This window comes from Propithecus coquereli, unplaced genomic scaffold, assembly GCF_000956105.1.
Source record: "Propithecus coquereli isolate 6110/MARCELLA unplaced genomic scaffold, Pcoq_1.0 Scaffold839, whole genome shotgun sequence".
NCBI classification, from domain to species: domain Eukaryota; kingdom Metazoa; phylum Chordata; class Mammalia; order Primates; family Indriidae; genus Propithecus; species Propithecus coquereli.
The window spans coordinates 4,878-20,112 of NW_012154607.1; the positions used below are offsets into that span (position 1 = coordinate 4,878).

Below are 15,235 nucleotides of genomic sequence, written 5' to 3' on the forward strand. Positions count from 1 at the left end.
CGATTCTCGGAACCCTAGAGCTGAAAGAAAAGGACAGAGGGAGGCAGAGAGACAGAGAGACAGAAGCAGGCGCAGAGAGACGCAGACACAGCAGGGTCACGGCAGTTCCCGTCAGCCGCAGCCTGCTGGGCTCGGGGACCGCAGGTTTGCTTCCTTCTCTAGCCAGAGCCACGGAGTGGCCCTCAGCACCTCTCACCGGGTGGCCGCCTACGACACTGTGCTTTCCCAGGCCAGCCCCTCACCGTTGGGGGCCTGGTGTGTGCTTCTCAGGTCGGAAGAGTAGTCATCGAACAAGTGTCTCCTGATCATGCAGATCTTCAGGGCCAGGACGCCGGCAGAGATGGCGACGCCCAGCGCGGTGCCGATGAGGGCGTACTTGATGTCTGGCGGGCAGGGGGGAATCGAGCAGGGGCTTCAGTCGCCACGCTGCACAGGTCTTCTGCAGCTGCCTTTGCAGGTGGTGACGGCCACAGCACGCGCGCGCGCTCCCACCGCCGAGGCCGGCCTATCTTCCACTCCCTGTGAGCGCCCTGCCCCCGCCTTCACCGCCTCCCGCCCTGTCCTCCTGGAGCAACGCCCCTGGTCCCTCCAGCTGTGGAAATTGTTCCCACCTTCCCAGGGGCCCACCTGCCACCCCAGGCCAGGTGGCAGGTGGCTCATTTCTCTGGCTTCCTATGGCCCTTCCTCACTTATCCCTTCATTAACTCATGGACCCGTTTGTCGAGGACGTGTTCATCGCCTGCCCCGAGGTGAGGCTGAAGGCAGACGAATGGGGGCCTGTCTGCCTTCGAGCAGCCTGCAGTCAGCTGGGGAGGACGGGCAAAGAACTCACTCCAAGGCCACGCAACGGGGCTGCGCTGGGCCAGCGTGGACTCATCAGTGTCGGGAGCCCTCAAGGGGAAGTGCGTGCAGACCGCACCTTGCCGGCGGGGCGAGCCAGGCAAGCCCCCAGGGTGGGGAGAAGCTGGACTGTGCGGGTGGAGGGATGCACAGGGGAGGCAAAGCCTGCTGTCTGGGGCTCTCAGCTCAGTGCAGGGTGCTATGGGTGCTGGGGGTGCCCATCCAGCATAGAGACCAGACAGAGGTGGCCCCGATGCCTCCTGCTGTAACCACACCAGACTATCCGGCTCAGCGTGTATGTAACGAAGTTGTGAGCTGCTTCTCAGTTGCCATGGGCCCCCCCGGTTGAAGGTCACATGACCTGAGCATGCCCAAATGAACCAAGTGTGCAACCACAGAGGAACCTAAGTGCTTGGACTGAGGAAAGGGAGCTGCAGAAGTGGGCACCGCCTCGCAGGATCCAGGACCCAATCAGACTGGGTCACCGCATGGCAGGGTCCAGTCAGATCATGCCTCCTGGCATCACCTCACTGCAAGATCCAATCAGCTCACGCCTCACTACCCTACGCTTACAAAGCCAGCCCAACCCTCTTGTTCCGGGCACACTGCTTTGGGGGGTACCCCGTGTGCTCCTTACCAGTGCCAGGTAATAAAAGCCCTCTAGCTATAATCAACCAGGCTCTGTCTGTTGACTTGATGTCCACCAAGCAAATGAGCCCCTTCACTGGGGAGGTAACAGTGTCCCCTTTGAGGACAGGCTCTTGCCCCCTGGCATAAAGCTGTTAGCCATGCAAGAAGGCCTGGAGGGAGGGTGGCCCTTGTTCTGCACTCACCGGTGTGCAACCAATACCAGCACCGCAGCCACCGGCCTGTGATTTCTGGAAAGCCTCCTTCTGCCCCCCGACCCTGCACCCAGAATTAGATGGAGTCACCTACCAATTTCAGCCCCGGCAGACTTGCCAGTTGCCAACACTTGAGCTCCTCCAACATCTACAAGAAAAGAAAACCCAGAGGCTAGTGAGAACAAAGCCAGCTGTGATCAGGCCAGGGGGTTGAGGGTCCCCAGCCACCCACTCCCACAGATACCCCTCCCACCTGGCCACCACCCTCAGAGCCCAGAAGTGGGCTCCCGACTGCCACCAAGTGTCCTGGAGCCTTGCTGGGACGTTAGAGCCCCTCTCAAAACCCAGACCAGGAATACGATTCTGTCGAGTTCTGTTAAGCCCTTTAACACAGTTTCCAAGACCCACACGCTGACCCCAGCCTGCCTGTCTAGGCTTCCGCCTCACTCCCACGGGCCCTCTTAGTCCAGCAGGACTGCGGGGCTTCCAGCTCCCCACGCAGGCAAGGCGTCTGCTGCCTCTGGGCCACACCCTCTGCCTGGCCCCTTCTTCTCCCCACTCCTCCCTCACTTGCTCTTGGTTCTGAATCGCTTCCTCCCTGACTCCCCGCACCTGCGCTAACCGCCCTCTGTGTGCCCTGCAGCGCTGTGCTCGCCCATCCTAACCAGCCACGCCAATAGTTGACAACACACACGTAGCACTGCTGTGCACCAGCCCCGCACTCCCCAGGTATTGACCCTCGGCTGCGTCTCCCAGCTGGTCTCCCCACTGGGCTGCGCAGTGCGATGTCCAGTATTTGGTGCGGTGCCTGCCCCAGAGGGGGTATTATTAGATGTCTGCTGAATGAACTGTGATCTGAGGGACCAAAATAGATGCCCCTGTATCCAACTGAGACAGACCCTAAGGTTAGGGAAACAAAAGTTACCCATGGGCCAAGGGTTCAGGACTTAGCTGCTGTGGCAACTTCCTAAATTCCTGTGGCTACAAGAAAACCACATCTTTGCTAAGCTTGCTAACGATGGGAGCTATTAGGAAAGTTTTCCAACCCCTTCTGACTCTGATTTACAACCAGACCCTACAACTCTGATTGAACAGAGAACCGGCCTTACAAACATGCTTCCCTGACAAGTAACTGCAGACCCTAAGCCAGTCTCAGCCCGGCTCCTAGAGACCGCACACGACTGTCTTTGTGTTAAGTAGTTCACCTTGTGATGTGAAGAGCCAGATTCCACCTCACTTTGTGCTAAAACCCTGCCCCAAAGTCAAAGTGAACATGGGATGTGTGTTACATGTATGTTTAACCATTGCACATGTGCATGACCCCCCATAAATATGTACAGCTTTTCCCCCAAACCTGCTGAATATGTATGACTCTATTGCAAAACACAGACCCTGTGAGGCATGAAACCCAACCTGCCCTTTCTCTCTTCCTAAAAAGCACCTTCACCCCACACAGGAGAAGTTTGCGAACTGGTATCTCCAACAAAGCTCTCCTTTCCACTCTTTAGCCATCCTGGTGGCCTTGTGGATGACAGAATGAATGAGTGAATAGTGACAGAGCATGCCCCAGGGGTGCCTCACATTTCTAACCAGCGCTTGAAACCTTGAGACGGGAGATGCCACTCACGAGCAGGGCCTGTGTCCCGCAGACGGGTCCTAGAACAGCTGTGCAGAGGCGTCTCCTTGGAGAGGAAGGTGCGCATTGATAGGCCACTTGCTGTGAGACAGATACTGGGTGTGGTGCTGGCATTAACAGATTTAACACTCACAGCAACAACCCCATAAGACAGGCACTGTCACCATCGCCATTTGATGGTGCGGAACCAGGGGCATAGAGGACTTGATAATGCGTCCAAGGGCCAAGAGAAGTGGCAGCGGCGGGGCTGCACCGAGAGCCCAGGAAGCCCTGCAAGCACGAATCTGAATCAGAAGAAGCTGCCAGATGCAATAACACCAAGCCATCAAGGCCAAGGTCTGGGGCAACCCATGGCGAGACCCAAGCCTGACTCGCACGTTCAGACTTCCAGGCAGAGGCAGAAGGACAGAACACCACGGCCCCTGTGTGTCATACAGGAAGCAGGTGTTCATCGGGGAAGGGCGCGTTGCGTGACAGTGAAAGCCTGGTGGCCAAGGCGGGAATGACGTCCTCCACACTACCTACCCTCTCTGCTGCCCACTCGCAACGGTGCCCACAGTGACGTGGCAGGCTGAAGCTCTTAGAGGACGACTTTGCTCTGTGTGTGTGGTGGGGGCAAGGATCACAAGGATTTTTCTGCAGCCTAACTTGGCAGATGGATAAAGCTTGGGGGTCTGGAGCAAAGTTCACAGCCTTGTTCCAATCACAGGTCTCTTTGGAAATGCAGTGATTTCCGTCTTTCCCGCAGACACAAGCGCCCACGTGGGCCACATGCACCCACGCACACGGACACCACTGCACACAAGGTGACCCTGACCGTGTCTGTTCTCAGACACCCCCAGCGAGCTTCATAACACTGTCTTTTGCTGTTTCTTTAAAGTAATCCTCGTGCTCCGGCTAGGCTGAGAACCATCCAGAGACGAGGCAAAGCCCTGTGCCAGACCGACACCCTACACTCAGAGCCGCACCCTGCGCCCGACACTTTCCTGACACCTCCGACTCTCTGCCTTCCCCGGGCAGAAGGCAGGGGCATGGGGAGGCCCCTAAGGGACAGCCTCCCCCGCCCCCTCACACCCTAACATGCTGCCGGGTGCCCCTCAGGGGCCCTCCCCTCCGTGACCACTGCTCCCCCCGTGGAGCGCCGGCGTGGGAACGTCACACCAGCCCGAGATGAAACGTGAACGGAGAAAGAAGAAGGGGATTAGCAGGAGTGAGAGAGACAGAGAAACACAGGCAGGTGCACACGCAGGGACCCACGCGGAGGCTATGCCCGGTGGCTCAGACCGTTGGTGTGAGGGAGGACAAAGAAAGGAGAAAACCGTAGTGTCAAAAAGCCCCAGCTCCGGCCCGGGCCCCACGTCACCAGACCAGCGACATCCTTCCTCATTGACTTCACCCCCCAAATGCGTGTCCTGAACACTCGGCTCTTTCTGCCCCTCCTCGTGGCTGGGACTCAGCTCAGCGCCCCCACGGGTGGGATTGCTAGACACCACCCTCCACACTCCATCCTGTGTCCCCTCCAAAACTCGAGGCTTCCCCAATCCCTGCCCCCGACAGGCTCTCTCTGGGCCCTAAGCTCTCCTCCCTCAGGTCGGGGACTCAGTGAACTCCCCCAGGAGCTGCCCTGCAGGGAGACAAACGTGCGCAGTGGACCAAGCTGTGCACTGAAACAGGCAAAGGCGGTAAGGCCAGCTAGCCAGCCCCACGGCCACTCGGCGGCAGCCTTTCCCCTCCTCAGGGAAAGAAATCCCCAAATGCAGCCCTCCCCTGTACGGGGAGCTGCGACCCTGCCTGCTAACGAGCCCCGGGGTGAGGATCCATCCTGAGCCAAGCAGCTCGGCCGCCCTGCCTCCTGCCAGGGTCAAGGCTCGGGAGTCCCTCCTGGGCTGCATGCCCTTGCAAGCCCCCGGCGCTGAAGTCCCCGGGCTCTGCAAAGTAGCTGGATGAATGCCCTAGCAGGCCGATGGGCCAGCATAGCCGGAGGACTCCAGAATGCTCCTGCCGCCTTCAGATCCATGACGGACCCCCAGAGGAAGCCCACAGAAGCCAGCAGGAGCTGCACCATGCTCTCTCTGCTGGAATTCTCTGGCCTCTGGTCTCTGGTCTCTGGTCTCTTGTGCAAAAAGGAGAGCAGAATTTGGCAACCAAAGGAGAGTCCAGGGAGCTGAGCAGGGGCTGGATGTACCCAGGCTGATCTCCCTGGTGGTAGCAGTGGGGTGTGTGACGCAGGGACCTTTCTGACCAGTAGATTCAAGAAGACAGTAGGTGGCCAAATCTGGCTTGACCCCATCTGACTGCCACCACTGGCCACGTGAGCCTGGCTGACCCTCCTGCCTCAGACTGTCCATGCTGGGCTGGTGCACAAAGCCAGGGCACAGCCCTTGCTGCTGCCTAGAGCAGAGAGCAGAAGGCGCCTCCCAATGGCCCTGCTGAGATTCTGGGCCTTCTGCAGCCTCCACCTGCACAGCCTCCCTGCGTGGTCGGGTCAGGCCCTGAACAAAGGAGCTTGTTCTAATGTGCACAAAGGCACCGTATGGGCTCTTGACTCGAGTCTCTGCTTTCTCCCCCATGCCCCATTCGGACCTGATACTCTGCTCCTCCCTGTCAAAACAGTGGGCCCCATGCACCCCCCATGCCTACAGTGCACAGCCTGCTCTGCCAGTGGCTTCCCTGACAGCAAGGAGCCTCCTGCAAGAGTGCACGGCCCTGAGGCCTGTGGCCCCAGCAACATAGGAGGGCAGCCACGCTGCTGCCTGCAGAGGAAGACAGCAGGGCTGTTCCACGCAACTGAGATGAGAGGAGCTGATTCAGAGTGAGCTGAGGGCGTGGCCCAGCCTTGCCCCTTCTCACTTGGAATCTGACCTGCTGAGAGCCCATCCCTGGCATCCGGACCTCTCTGTGCTGTCCACCTGTTGGGTCCAGCCTCAATGGGGGACTGGTACTCTTTGCCACCCTTATTTGGGCAGAATCAGGCTGTGTGATTCCCAGCTGTGGGCCAGTAGGCGTGCATGCACTCGGATGTCATTCTATAAGTATCTGAACTAAAAATAGGGAAAGGCTGCCCTAAGTGTTTGTCAAGTGATGCCTGGCCATGTTCATCTTGGAACCTAAATATTGTAGAATGGCTCCTAACTTTAGATCTCATGAATTCCAACATTCTCAGCTAGAGGAAGCAGTTTCAAATGTCTGGAACAGGCCTCCTTGGTCTCCTGACAGGGTCCACACACATAAAGCACCTGCAGGGGCTCCAGGGGGCCCTGTGCCCAGAGGAGATCCAAGAGCAACCAAAGACCCACATCCCCATGAAGGAGCCCACCGGTGACAGGGGAGACCAGATTTACACTTAAGAAAGATCAGAGCATCACAGGCATAGCGTAGTGCCTTCATGCAAACGTCAGACACCACAAGCTGGAGGAAGTCTGAATAGGAGTGCTGTGGTGGACATTGTTATATGGGCTGCCCAACCCTCAACCCCTCATCTGCTCCCAGCACCTTGGTTTTCCTCTGGTGAACCACCTCCATGTGACTGGAGAGTGAACTGAGCCTCATCAATTAGCATAGTTCTTCTTCTTGTCAACAGTGATTGGTCAAAGGGTGAGGATGGATGTGTGAACCACACCTCACTAATTAGCATAGTTCCTCTTCCTGTCAACAGTGATTGGTTGAGGGGTGGGGCAGATGATCCAATTCAGGCCAGTGAGACTCAACTCTGGGACTTTGAGGGGAACACTGGAAAGCAGGAATGTCTTCTGGAACCAACACCTGTGGGGCTGAGAGAGGCCTGAAGTTGCCCACTGTATGGGGGGAACCTGCTGAGACCGAAGTCCCCGCTGAAGAAGGTCCAGCTAAGACAAGTCCTAAAGACAGCTTTTGAGCCCCTGAATCTAGCTGTGCCTGAAGCACATCTCCCTGGACTTTCTGGTGGCTTCAGTGAGGAAATGCCTTCTCTTTCTTATCTGAGCTCAGTAACCGTCACGTGCCATCGGAAGAATCCCGATGACTTGGTGGCAGGTCCTGATGGGGCGTCACTGGAAATCAGGTTGACGAGGAGGAGCTGGGAGCAGGGAATGCTGGCTGTGAACATGGAGCTCCACAGCACGGCCAGATAAACCTGACTGGGACCTGCAAGCAGAGCAGCCCTGTGCCCTCTGGGCCTTTCACATGCTGCTGTCATTGAGGCAATGCCTTTCCCTTATATCTGCGGAAGTTCCTACTTCAAGACTTGGAGCAGAAGCCTCCTCCCCTGGAAGTCCCTTTTGCTCTCTGTTGGTGCACCTGGTCATACCTCTCCCCTGAATCATTTGCACTGGACACAATTGGCTAAGCCTGGAGATATGGGGGAAGGCTTTGAAGAGGTGACTTTTGGGATTAGACTTATGGGAAGAAGAGTTAATCAGGTCAATCTGGGAAAGCGAAACTGAAACTCCAAGTACAGTGTTTTTACTCTTCACGTTTGTGAAAATGCATGTGCTTTTCCTGTGGACCAAGGCTTCTTTCTGATCCATTGGCTTGTCCAACCAGAATCACCCCGAGCTGTCAGTTGAGGCCAAAGGGAGGGGAACAGGGTGTCACACCCCTCCCCTGCATCGTTTGCACTGGGCACAGTTGCTCTGTGGCATGAAGGCTGCCCATACCCCAGGGGAGCTGTTTCCCCCAGAAGCAGGATGAAGGGGGAGACCCCTTAGAACTTAAATTCTTCCACCGGGAGATGCAGGGAGCAGGTGGAAGGGGAGAACGACACTCACTGACTGAGCCAGTACCCCAAAGTGACAGAGCATTAAACCAGAAGTGGCTTGAAGAGATAAGATCGAGTTCACGGTTCTGAGTAATATGGGGCCTCAGGAGCCAGGCAAAGTTCAGCCAGAGAGGAACAAATGAAGCGACAGCATCGCACATGTGACTCCCACACTGTAAACGCGAGAGGCGGCCCCTGTCAACGGCTCCGTCTTCCCCCGCAGAGCCCCGGAGGCCCGGCTGGCACCCCATGGCATACAAAAGAGGCTTGAAAAGGGAATTGGACACGCAGAGTCAAAGAGGACAGTCCAGCTGTGCTGCATTCCACTGTTTGACCCTGGGCCTCACTCTTCTCATCTGAAAACAGGACACAGGACCCTGACGGATAGAAAGGACTCACCAGAGATAGCCCCTGCCTTTCTGCCCATGTATCCTGAGACTCCCTGCAATGTCAGCCCAGCCTGGGAGCAGACTGGAACACAAGGCACACTTTCGTAATCCAGCTGCTTTGGGTGGGATGGGTGCTGTCAGCCCCTCCCCTGCCTCAGGGCTCGTGAATGGGTCTGCTTCTCAGAAAAACAAGGCCAGTGGCCCTGGCCCTTCCGGCCTTCCATGGGACTGTTTGAAACTAGAAATGAAGCACATCGACGTCAAGTGCAGCCTCGCTTCTCCAGCCCTCTCCCGAGTGGAGTGCCTGGGACAGATGAGCTGCCCTCGGTTACATGGTCCTCCCACTCCCAGAGTCGCTTGCCTTCCGCCAGGTCTAGAGCCTTCTCCGACACTGCCATGCCTTGCAGAAACCTCAGACTCCCCATCGCAAGCCCAGAAACCACCTGAGACTGCTCTTCCTCAGTCACCCTCATCAGAGCGTGGCTCTAGCTGCCCAACTTCGAGTAAACACAACGTCAGCACCCGCCTCCACCACGCCCCACAGCTGCTTGTTCACCTTTCTTTCTGTGAAAGGGTCTAGACTAGGAACCCAAGCCTACCTGGCAGAGCTGTGCGGGTCCCAGCGAAAGGAACACAGGAGAAAGGAGCACAAAGCAGAGAGGGCTTGGGCGCAGCGTGGGGGCCTCTGGACACCTCCTTGATGTCCGTGGATCCCCCACCCACGGAAAGAGGACACAGGCAGAGCCACAGCAGACACCTGCTCTGCTGACCCGGCCCAGGCCCCTGGCCCTGGGAAGGTGGGCCAGGAGCGAGTGAGGAATTTCACACGCCGCTGGCTAGCACACGAAACTACCACGCAGCAATTACCAGCCTGGAGGACTAACGGGGCACCTAATCCTGCCTGGAGGTGTCAGGAAAGCTCCCTGGGGGAATCCTTATTTAAACTGAAGGCAACAGGACCAGTTGGAGCTAATGAAGACAAAGCAAGGCAGTGGGTGGCGTGGCTGGAAGTGGGCCAGGCAGGGGAGGTGTCCCAGCAGAGGAAGAGGCAGTCACAAAGGCCAGGGGGCTTGCAAGGGTGCAGAGGGCCAAGGAACTAAAGAAGGCAGCTCAGCAGGGTCGGAGCAGCCGGGGACACTGGTGCAAGATGCAGCCGGCACCATAGGCAGGTGAGGGTCCTGGACCAGCAGAGGGAAGAGTCCGCGGCAGGCTGGGAGGGACTGCAGCCAGACTGGCCACACTGCTCCCAGGGATGGGCGGCTCGGCCTGGCTGGCATTTTGCCTACAGCCCTGCCTCTGTGAGCTGGAGGCCACGAGAGCCACGGGGAAGATGGAGAAGGCAAGGAGGCTGAGCACACGGGAGCTTGCCTCCGGCTTCCAGAAATGGCACCAGAATTAAGAGGGAAGTGATAACAGTGGGTGACCAAGCGGTATCAAAACTTGTGCCCACTTTGTTTTTCCTGAGCAATCTTTGCTAATTAATTCTTAAAGATTCAAACTCTGGGATTAAAACACTCATCGCACAGAGGCCAAACTGATCAATACCTTTTCAGGCTAATGGAGGGGCCGGAGTCAGGGAGCAGCTTGGGCCCGAGGTAGAACTGGGGGTGCTCCAGGGGCTGGGAGATCTTCCAAAGGAGCGGGGCCTCCAGGGCTGTCCCAGGGCCATTCTCCATTCTGACCAGGAGGTGGTGACATACCATTGCTAAGCCACACCTGAGAGGGGATCTGCTGAAACCTCGAGGGGGAGCCTGAGGCTGTGCTGGTGGGTGGATGAGGGTCCAGGGAGGGTCAGACGAAAGAACCCACAGCAGGACGCCTCGCCCGCCCTGCGCAGTAGGGTGCACTTTGCCCTGTCTTCGATCCTCTCTGTGGGGGCCTGAAGCCCCCTCTGACCCCATGGTGGCTGGGAGGAAAGGCCATTTGGAACCAGGAGATCTGAGTCCCCATTCTGCAGCGCATTGCTCAGCCAGTGGCCTCGGCCAGGCACAACACGGCTCCAAGCTCAGTGGCCACATCGCCACGGGCGGCCAACTCCCCGAACTCGAGTGTGTGCGGTGAGGCGCAGGTGGGAGCCGTCCTTCCACAGGCAAGCTCGCCGCCCACTTGAGGCGGGCGTCCTCCACTTTCCTAGGGGCCAGGGGAGAAGTGGGGAGCAGAGCATGCAAGGGGAGCTCTGGGGAGGTGCTCAGATCAGAAAGGAGGTGTCCTTTTGAGACGTGGCTGAGCCAAGATTCCAGTGGGGAAGGGCCCGGCCCCTCGACGTTGGTGCTTCAGACCAGAGCAGGCCTGTTGTCAAGAGCAAATCTCAGGGCTTGCCTTTGCAGAGAGAGCGGGGCTGGAAGCAGTGCGGCGGCGCAGAATAACTAATTAATGATGGTAAAGTATTGTGGAAGAGGAAAGGTTGCATAACCGCTAAGTGGTGGGGTTATTATTATTCATGCAATATTCATGCTGTGCTCTTCAGCCTCTGGGAAGCTTCTCTCCGGAGTCCTGGGGGACCTGGCCGAGGGGAGCACATGCCCAGGGATCGAGGCTGTGGGATGACAGCTGGCCTGGCCCACGGGGACAGAACCGTGACACTGCAGAGGAAACTGCAGCTCGCAGCCAACACCGAAGCCCCTGGCAAAGCCAGGGCGGCCACACTGAGCCACCTGCCTCCGACCACCAGGAGAAGCCGCTCACCGAGCCCTGCCGTGGGCCAGGTCTGTGATGGGCGTCTCCACTCTCCTTATCTCTTTTGAGGCTACTCCTGATGTTTAAAGAGCCCGGAGCACACCACATGTCTAAATATTTAAGCTACACATCAAGACACAGGCAACGGCCCAGCCCACACACCCTGGGCCCTGCAGTCCACTCGCTAGAGGTCCCTTCCAGAGGGACTCAGCCCGGGGTGGCAGGTCTCAACCAGCAGAGCCGGAGGACGCAGGCCCGGCCTGGGCCACCTGGAACCACCCAACCGTGCAGGACTGGGCATGGGAACTGAGCCCCGCAGGCCGTGCAGAGGCTTCTCCCACCCACCCCCTGGCTCTGCCCTGAACTCCTGGGCACCGAGGGAAGAGAGGCAGCTCCGTTGTTTAGGACTCTGGTCTGCTGGTAATTGAAACGAAAGCGTCTCTTCCCTCCCTCTCTGGCTCCCATGTGGCCCAGGCTGCAGCTACTTCTCTCCCCTGCCCCCCACAACTGTCACTTTCAGCTGCAGGGGACCCAGTGCACACACAAGTCCCTTTCCCCTTACCTGTGTGCTGACCCAGATACTGAACTTTCAAAAAATTCCTAACAAGATCAAAAGGAAAATACATCTTTGCATTTGGATCTGCGTGTATATGCAGGGCCCTACAGCAGGGGACAGGACAGGGGCTTCTCTTGGGGGACGGTGGCCCTCATTTCATGGGAAAGCCCTAGGAGGTGACGTGACCTCTTCAGGACCACAAGCCTGAGTATGAGAGATCTGGAGTTTGAACCCGAGTCAGCCTGCCTCGGCCAACAGAGGCTGAGCATGGGCTGGCCGCAGGCTGTGACAGACACCGACTATCCAGCCACACAGCCCAGTCTCGGGCCACTCGCTGCTTCCCGCGGGGAAGTGGCTGTCGGTGCACTGGGGCCTCAGGAGCCAGCATGAGTGCCGCGTGGCCCTGGACTACCTAGTCACCTGCGCGTGGGTCTCCTACCCCCAGGCCGCGCCGGGCTCGGCAGCAGAGCCCTCTTCCCTCGAGGCCGTTGAAAGTCCTGCAGGATGACGTCCAACATCCTCCCCAGGGCTCACCAAGCCCTCCTCCCTGCTGGCCTGCGTCACCTCGCGCACGGCCCCTGCAGTCCCTGCTGCCCTCACCCAGGCCTCGGCAGAGGCTGTCCTTTCTCCTCCCTTCCTAGGACAACCCCCCTCTGCTCCCAACCAGACACGCTCTTACAGACTGGCTCCCGCAGCTCGCATTGCACTTCATGCACTAATTAACTCAGACGAGTGCCAGTTACTGAGCAGGTGTGGGGCGGTGGCCCAGCCAGGCTGAATCCCTGCCCTGACAGAGGTGACCGTCCAGTGGGAATGAGAGTGTCTCCACAGCCCTGGAGGGGGATGGCACTCATCCCACGCAGAAGAGATGACGTGAGGAAGCCTCGAGGCCGGATAGTCACCAGACAGATGTTCCCTGGGGCCAGAAGCAGGAACACCAGGGTTGGCCCGTGGCAGGGCTGGGAGGTCCATGGGCACAGCATGCTTGGTCTGCGCTGGCCGCAGTGGGGGCAGCTGAAGGATTTCAGCCAGGCAGAGGCATAATCAATTTGCACTCAATAAGACTCCTCCCCCAGGAAGCCCTCCAGGACACCCCAGTTTGGATGGAGAGGTTTCTCCTCTGCTTCTTTTTGTGCTTCCTTCGACTCAGCATGTCACACACTGCAATGTAACTGTCCCCATAGACTGTCAACTCCTCAGGTTGGAGCCCGACTCACTTATCATTGTGGCCCAGCAAAGTTCGTTGAAAGTCAATATTTGCTTAAGCAAAGAGAAAGCTCTGGATGTCTGTGCATCCCAATCCTCTGGGACGGCCTATTGGCCCAGCTCCAGGCCCTTTGCCTCCTCCCCTGGACAGGAAGCAGCTGGTCATCTGCTTCACCCACGAGAGCAGGAGAGGGCAAGCACAGCTCGTCTTACTGAGAACCATTAGCCGGTTATTTAATAGACTCAAATTTAATAAAAGGAGCAGTTCAAGCAATTCTGGCAGATAAATGAGGGTCTGGGTGTGACATTAATGCTTACAGTGACTTCGAAGAGGAAGTGCAGATGGCTTAATTTGGGAGCTGGTAAAAAAGCTGCACAGTTGTGTGTCAGCAGGGCGGGCTCAGCCTGGTGGCCTCCCAGCCGTGGCTGTCGCTGGGCGTTGAGGACCAGCGGCTCACTCTGCGTAGGCTGCCCCTACTGCCTTCACCCCATGGGGCATCCCCCATCTGGAGCCCCGTGATCAGGGACATGTGTCCGAGGGATGTCAGGTAGCGCAGCACTGCCCCAAATCACTCATCTCCCAGGCACTGAACACTCGTTTCAGACTTCCATTTCTGGAACGACGGAATACACTTCCTCTCGCTAAGTATAGCTAAAACCCTTAGCTATTTTATTAAAAAACAAAAATAAGAAGACCAGGAAAGGTAGAGAGAAGAAGGCAGAACAAATAGGAACCTTGAAACCCCAGAAGTCACAGGACAGTGAATTTCCTGGGTTTTCTTTTTGCCTCATAGATCCTAGCGCGAGTGACAGAGAAGCTGGCAGCCCAGGAACGCCAACAGGCACAGGCACAGGGGCCACAGGAAAAGCCCCCTCTTGCAAGCCAAAAATCCGGGAAAGTGTTAGCCTGGAAAGACAGGGCTTCCAGACAGTCAATAATCCACACCAGGCAAATGGCACAGAAAAAACTGTGCCCCTACCCTCACCTCCCCCCACATCAGCCAAGGCCGAGTGGGGACCTGGACTTCCGCCCTCACTGGGCGCTAACTAGGAGCCCAACTGCCCACAGCGGGTGGTCAGAGAGCCAAGTGGGGCCACGGGCCTTCATCCCCGACAGATGAGAAAGTCCCCACCTCCAGGTGGTGTCAGCATGTAGGGAACCTGGACTTCCCCCCAGCTGGCAGTCACAAGGAAACTCTGGCCCTCCCGGCTGGGGCGGGGTCAGAGGAGGGATGGGGGAGTCAGGACTCCCACCACTGTCCAGCAACCTCAAGGCCACCCCCACCCCACTGTGTCGGTGCAAAGCGGTGATGAGCCTGTCCCCCAGCAAGGGAGGTATGGGGGTACCTAGCAGGGAGCCTGCCCTCCACCCCACACAGAATAACCCCTCTGCCACCAGGTGTCAGTGGAGGCCAGAGAGGAAAACGGGCTCCCCCTATCTGGCAACAATGAGGAAATGTCCTTTTCTCCCACTAGAATGACGTCTGAGGAGGCCTGTTAAAACAGAAGATTTAAATAAGATTCAGAGTTTCATAATACAATACCCCAAATGCCCAAGTTTCAATGGAAAATCACTTGTCATAGCAAGAAGTAAGACAATCTCCATTTGAATGAGGAAAGACACTCAGCAGATGCCAACACCCCGATGGCACAGATGTCAGTATTATCCAACAGAGAGCTTAGAGTAACCATCATAAAAACGTTTAATGAGCAAATAAGAAAATTTTCTCAACTTGATAAAGAACATCCACAAAAATACCTGCAGCTAAAATCAAACTTAATGGTGAGAAACGGAATGGTTTCCTGCTAAGGGCAGGAACAAGGCAAGGATATCCGCTGTCACCAGCCCTGTTCGATCTAGTACTAAAAGTTCTCACAGCCCAGTGAGGCGAGGAAAGGAAATAAAGGGCGTGCTTTTCAGAAAGGAAGAAATAAGACTGACCCTATTTGCAGATATGATGTTCGACACAGGAAATCCCAAGGGATCTAAAAAATAATTTTTTTTAGAATAAGGAGCTCAGGTAGAATATAAGATCAACACACACAAATCAATCATATTTCTATATACTAACAATTATACACAGAAAGGAAAATTTTAAATACAACACAATTTGCAATCACTCGCAGAAATACTTAGGTGTAAGCCCGATGGTACAACACTAAAGAGAGACATCAAAAAGGATCTTAGCAAATGGAGATACATGCCAAGTTCATGGAAAACGCAACATACTAAAAATGCCAAATCTCCCCAATCGAGCTATAGGTTTAATGTAATTCCTATCAAAAGCCTAGCTTTTGATTTTTTTCTGTAGATGTACAAATCTGATTTTAAAATTTACATGGAAAGTTAAAGGA

General features: G+C 56.5%; 1 protein-coding gene across 1 annotated transcript in view; it reads right to left on the reverse strand.

Moving 5' to 3' along the window:
• Positions 1-207: 207 nt before the first annotated feature.
• The window catches only part of LOC105825959 (chromosome unknown open reading frame, human C10orf128), a 29,130-nt gene continuing 14,102 nt past the window's right edge, over positions 208-15,235 (reverse strand). The window contains exons 2-3 of the mRNA XM_012663859.1: positions 1,777-1,830; positions 208-383 (exon numbers count right to left, since the gene is read on the reverse strand). Of these exons, the coding sequence (XP_012519313.1) occupies positions 208-383; positions 1,777-1,830 (230 nt within the window). The remainder of the gene's footprint in view (positions 384-1,776; positions 1,831-15,235) is intronic.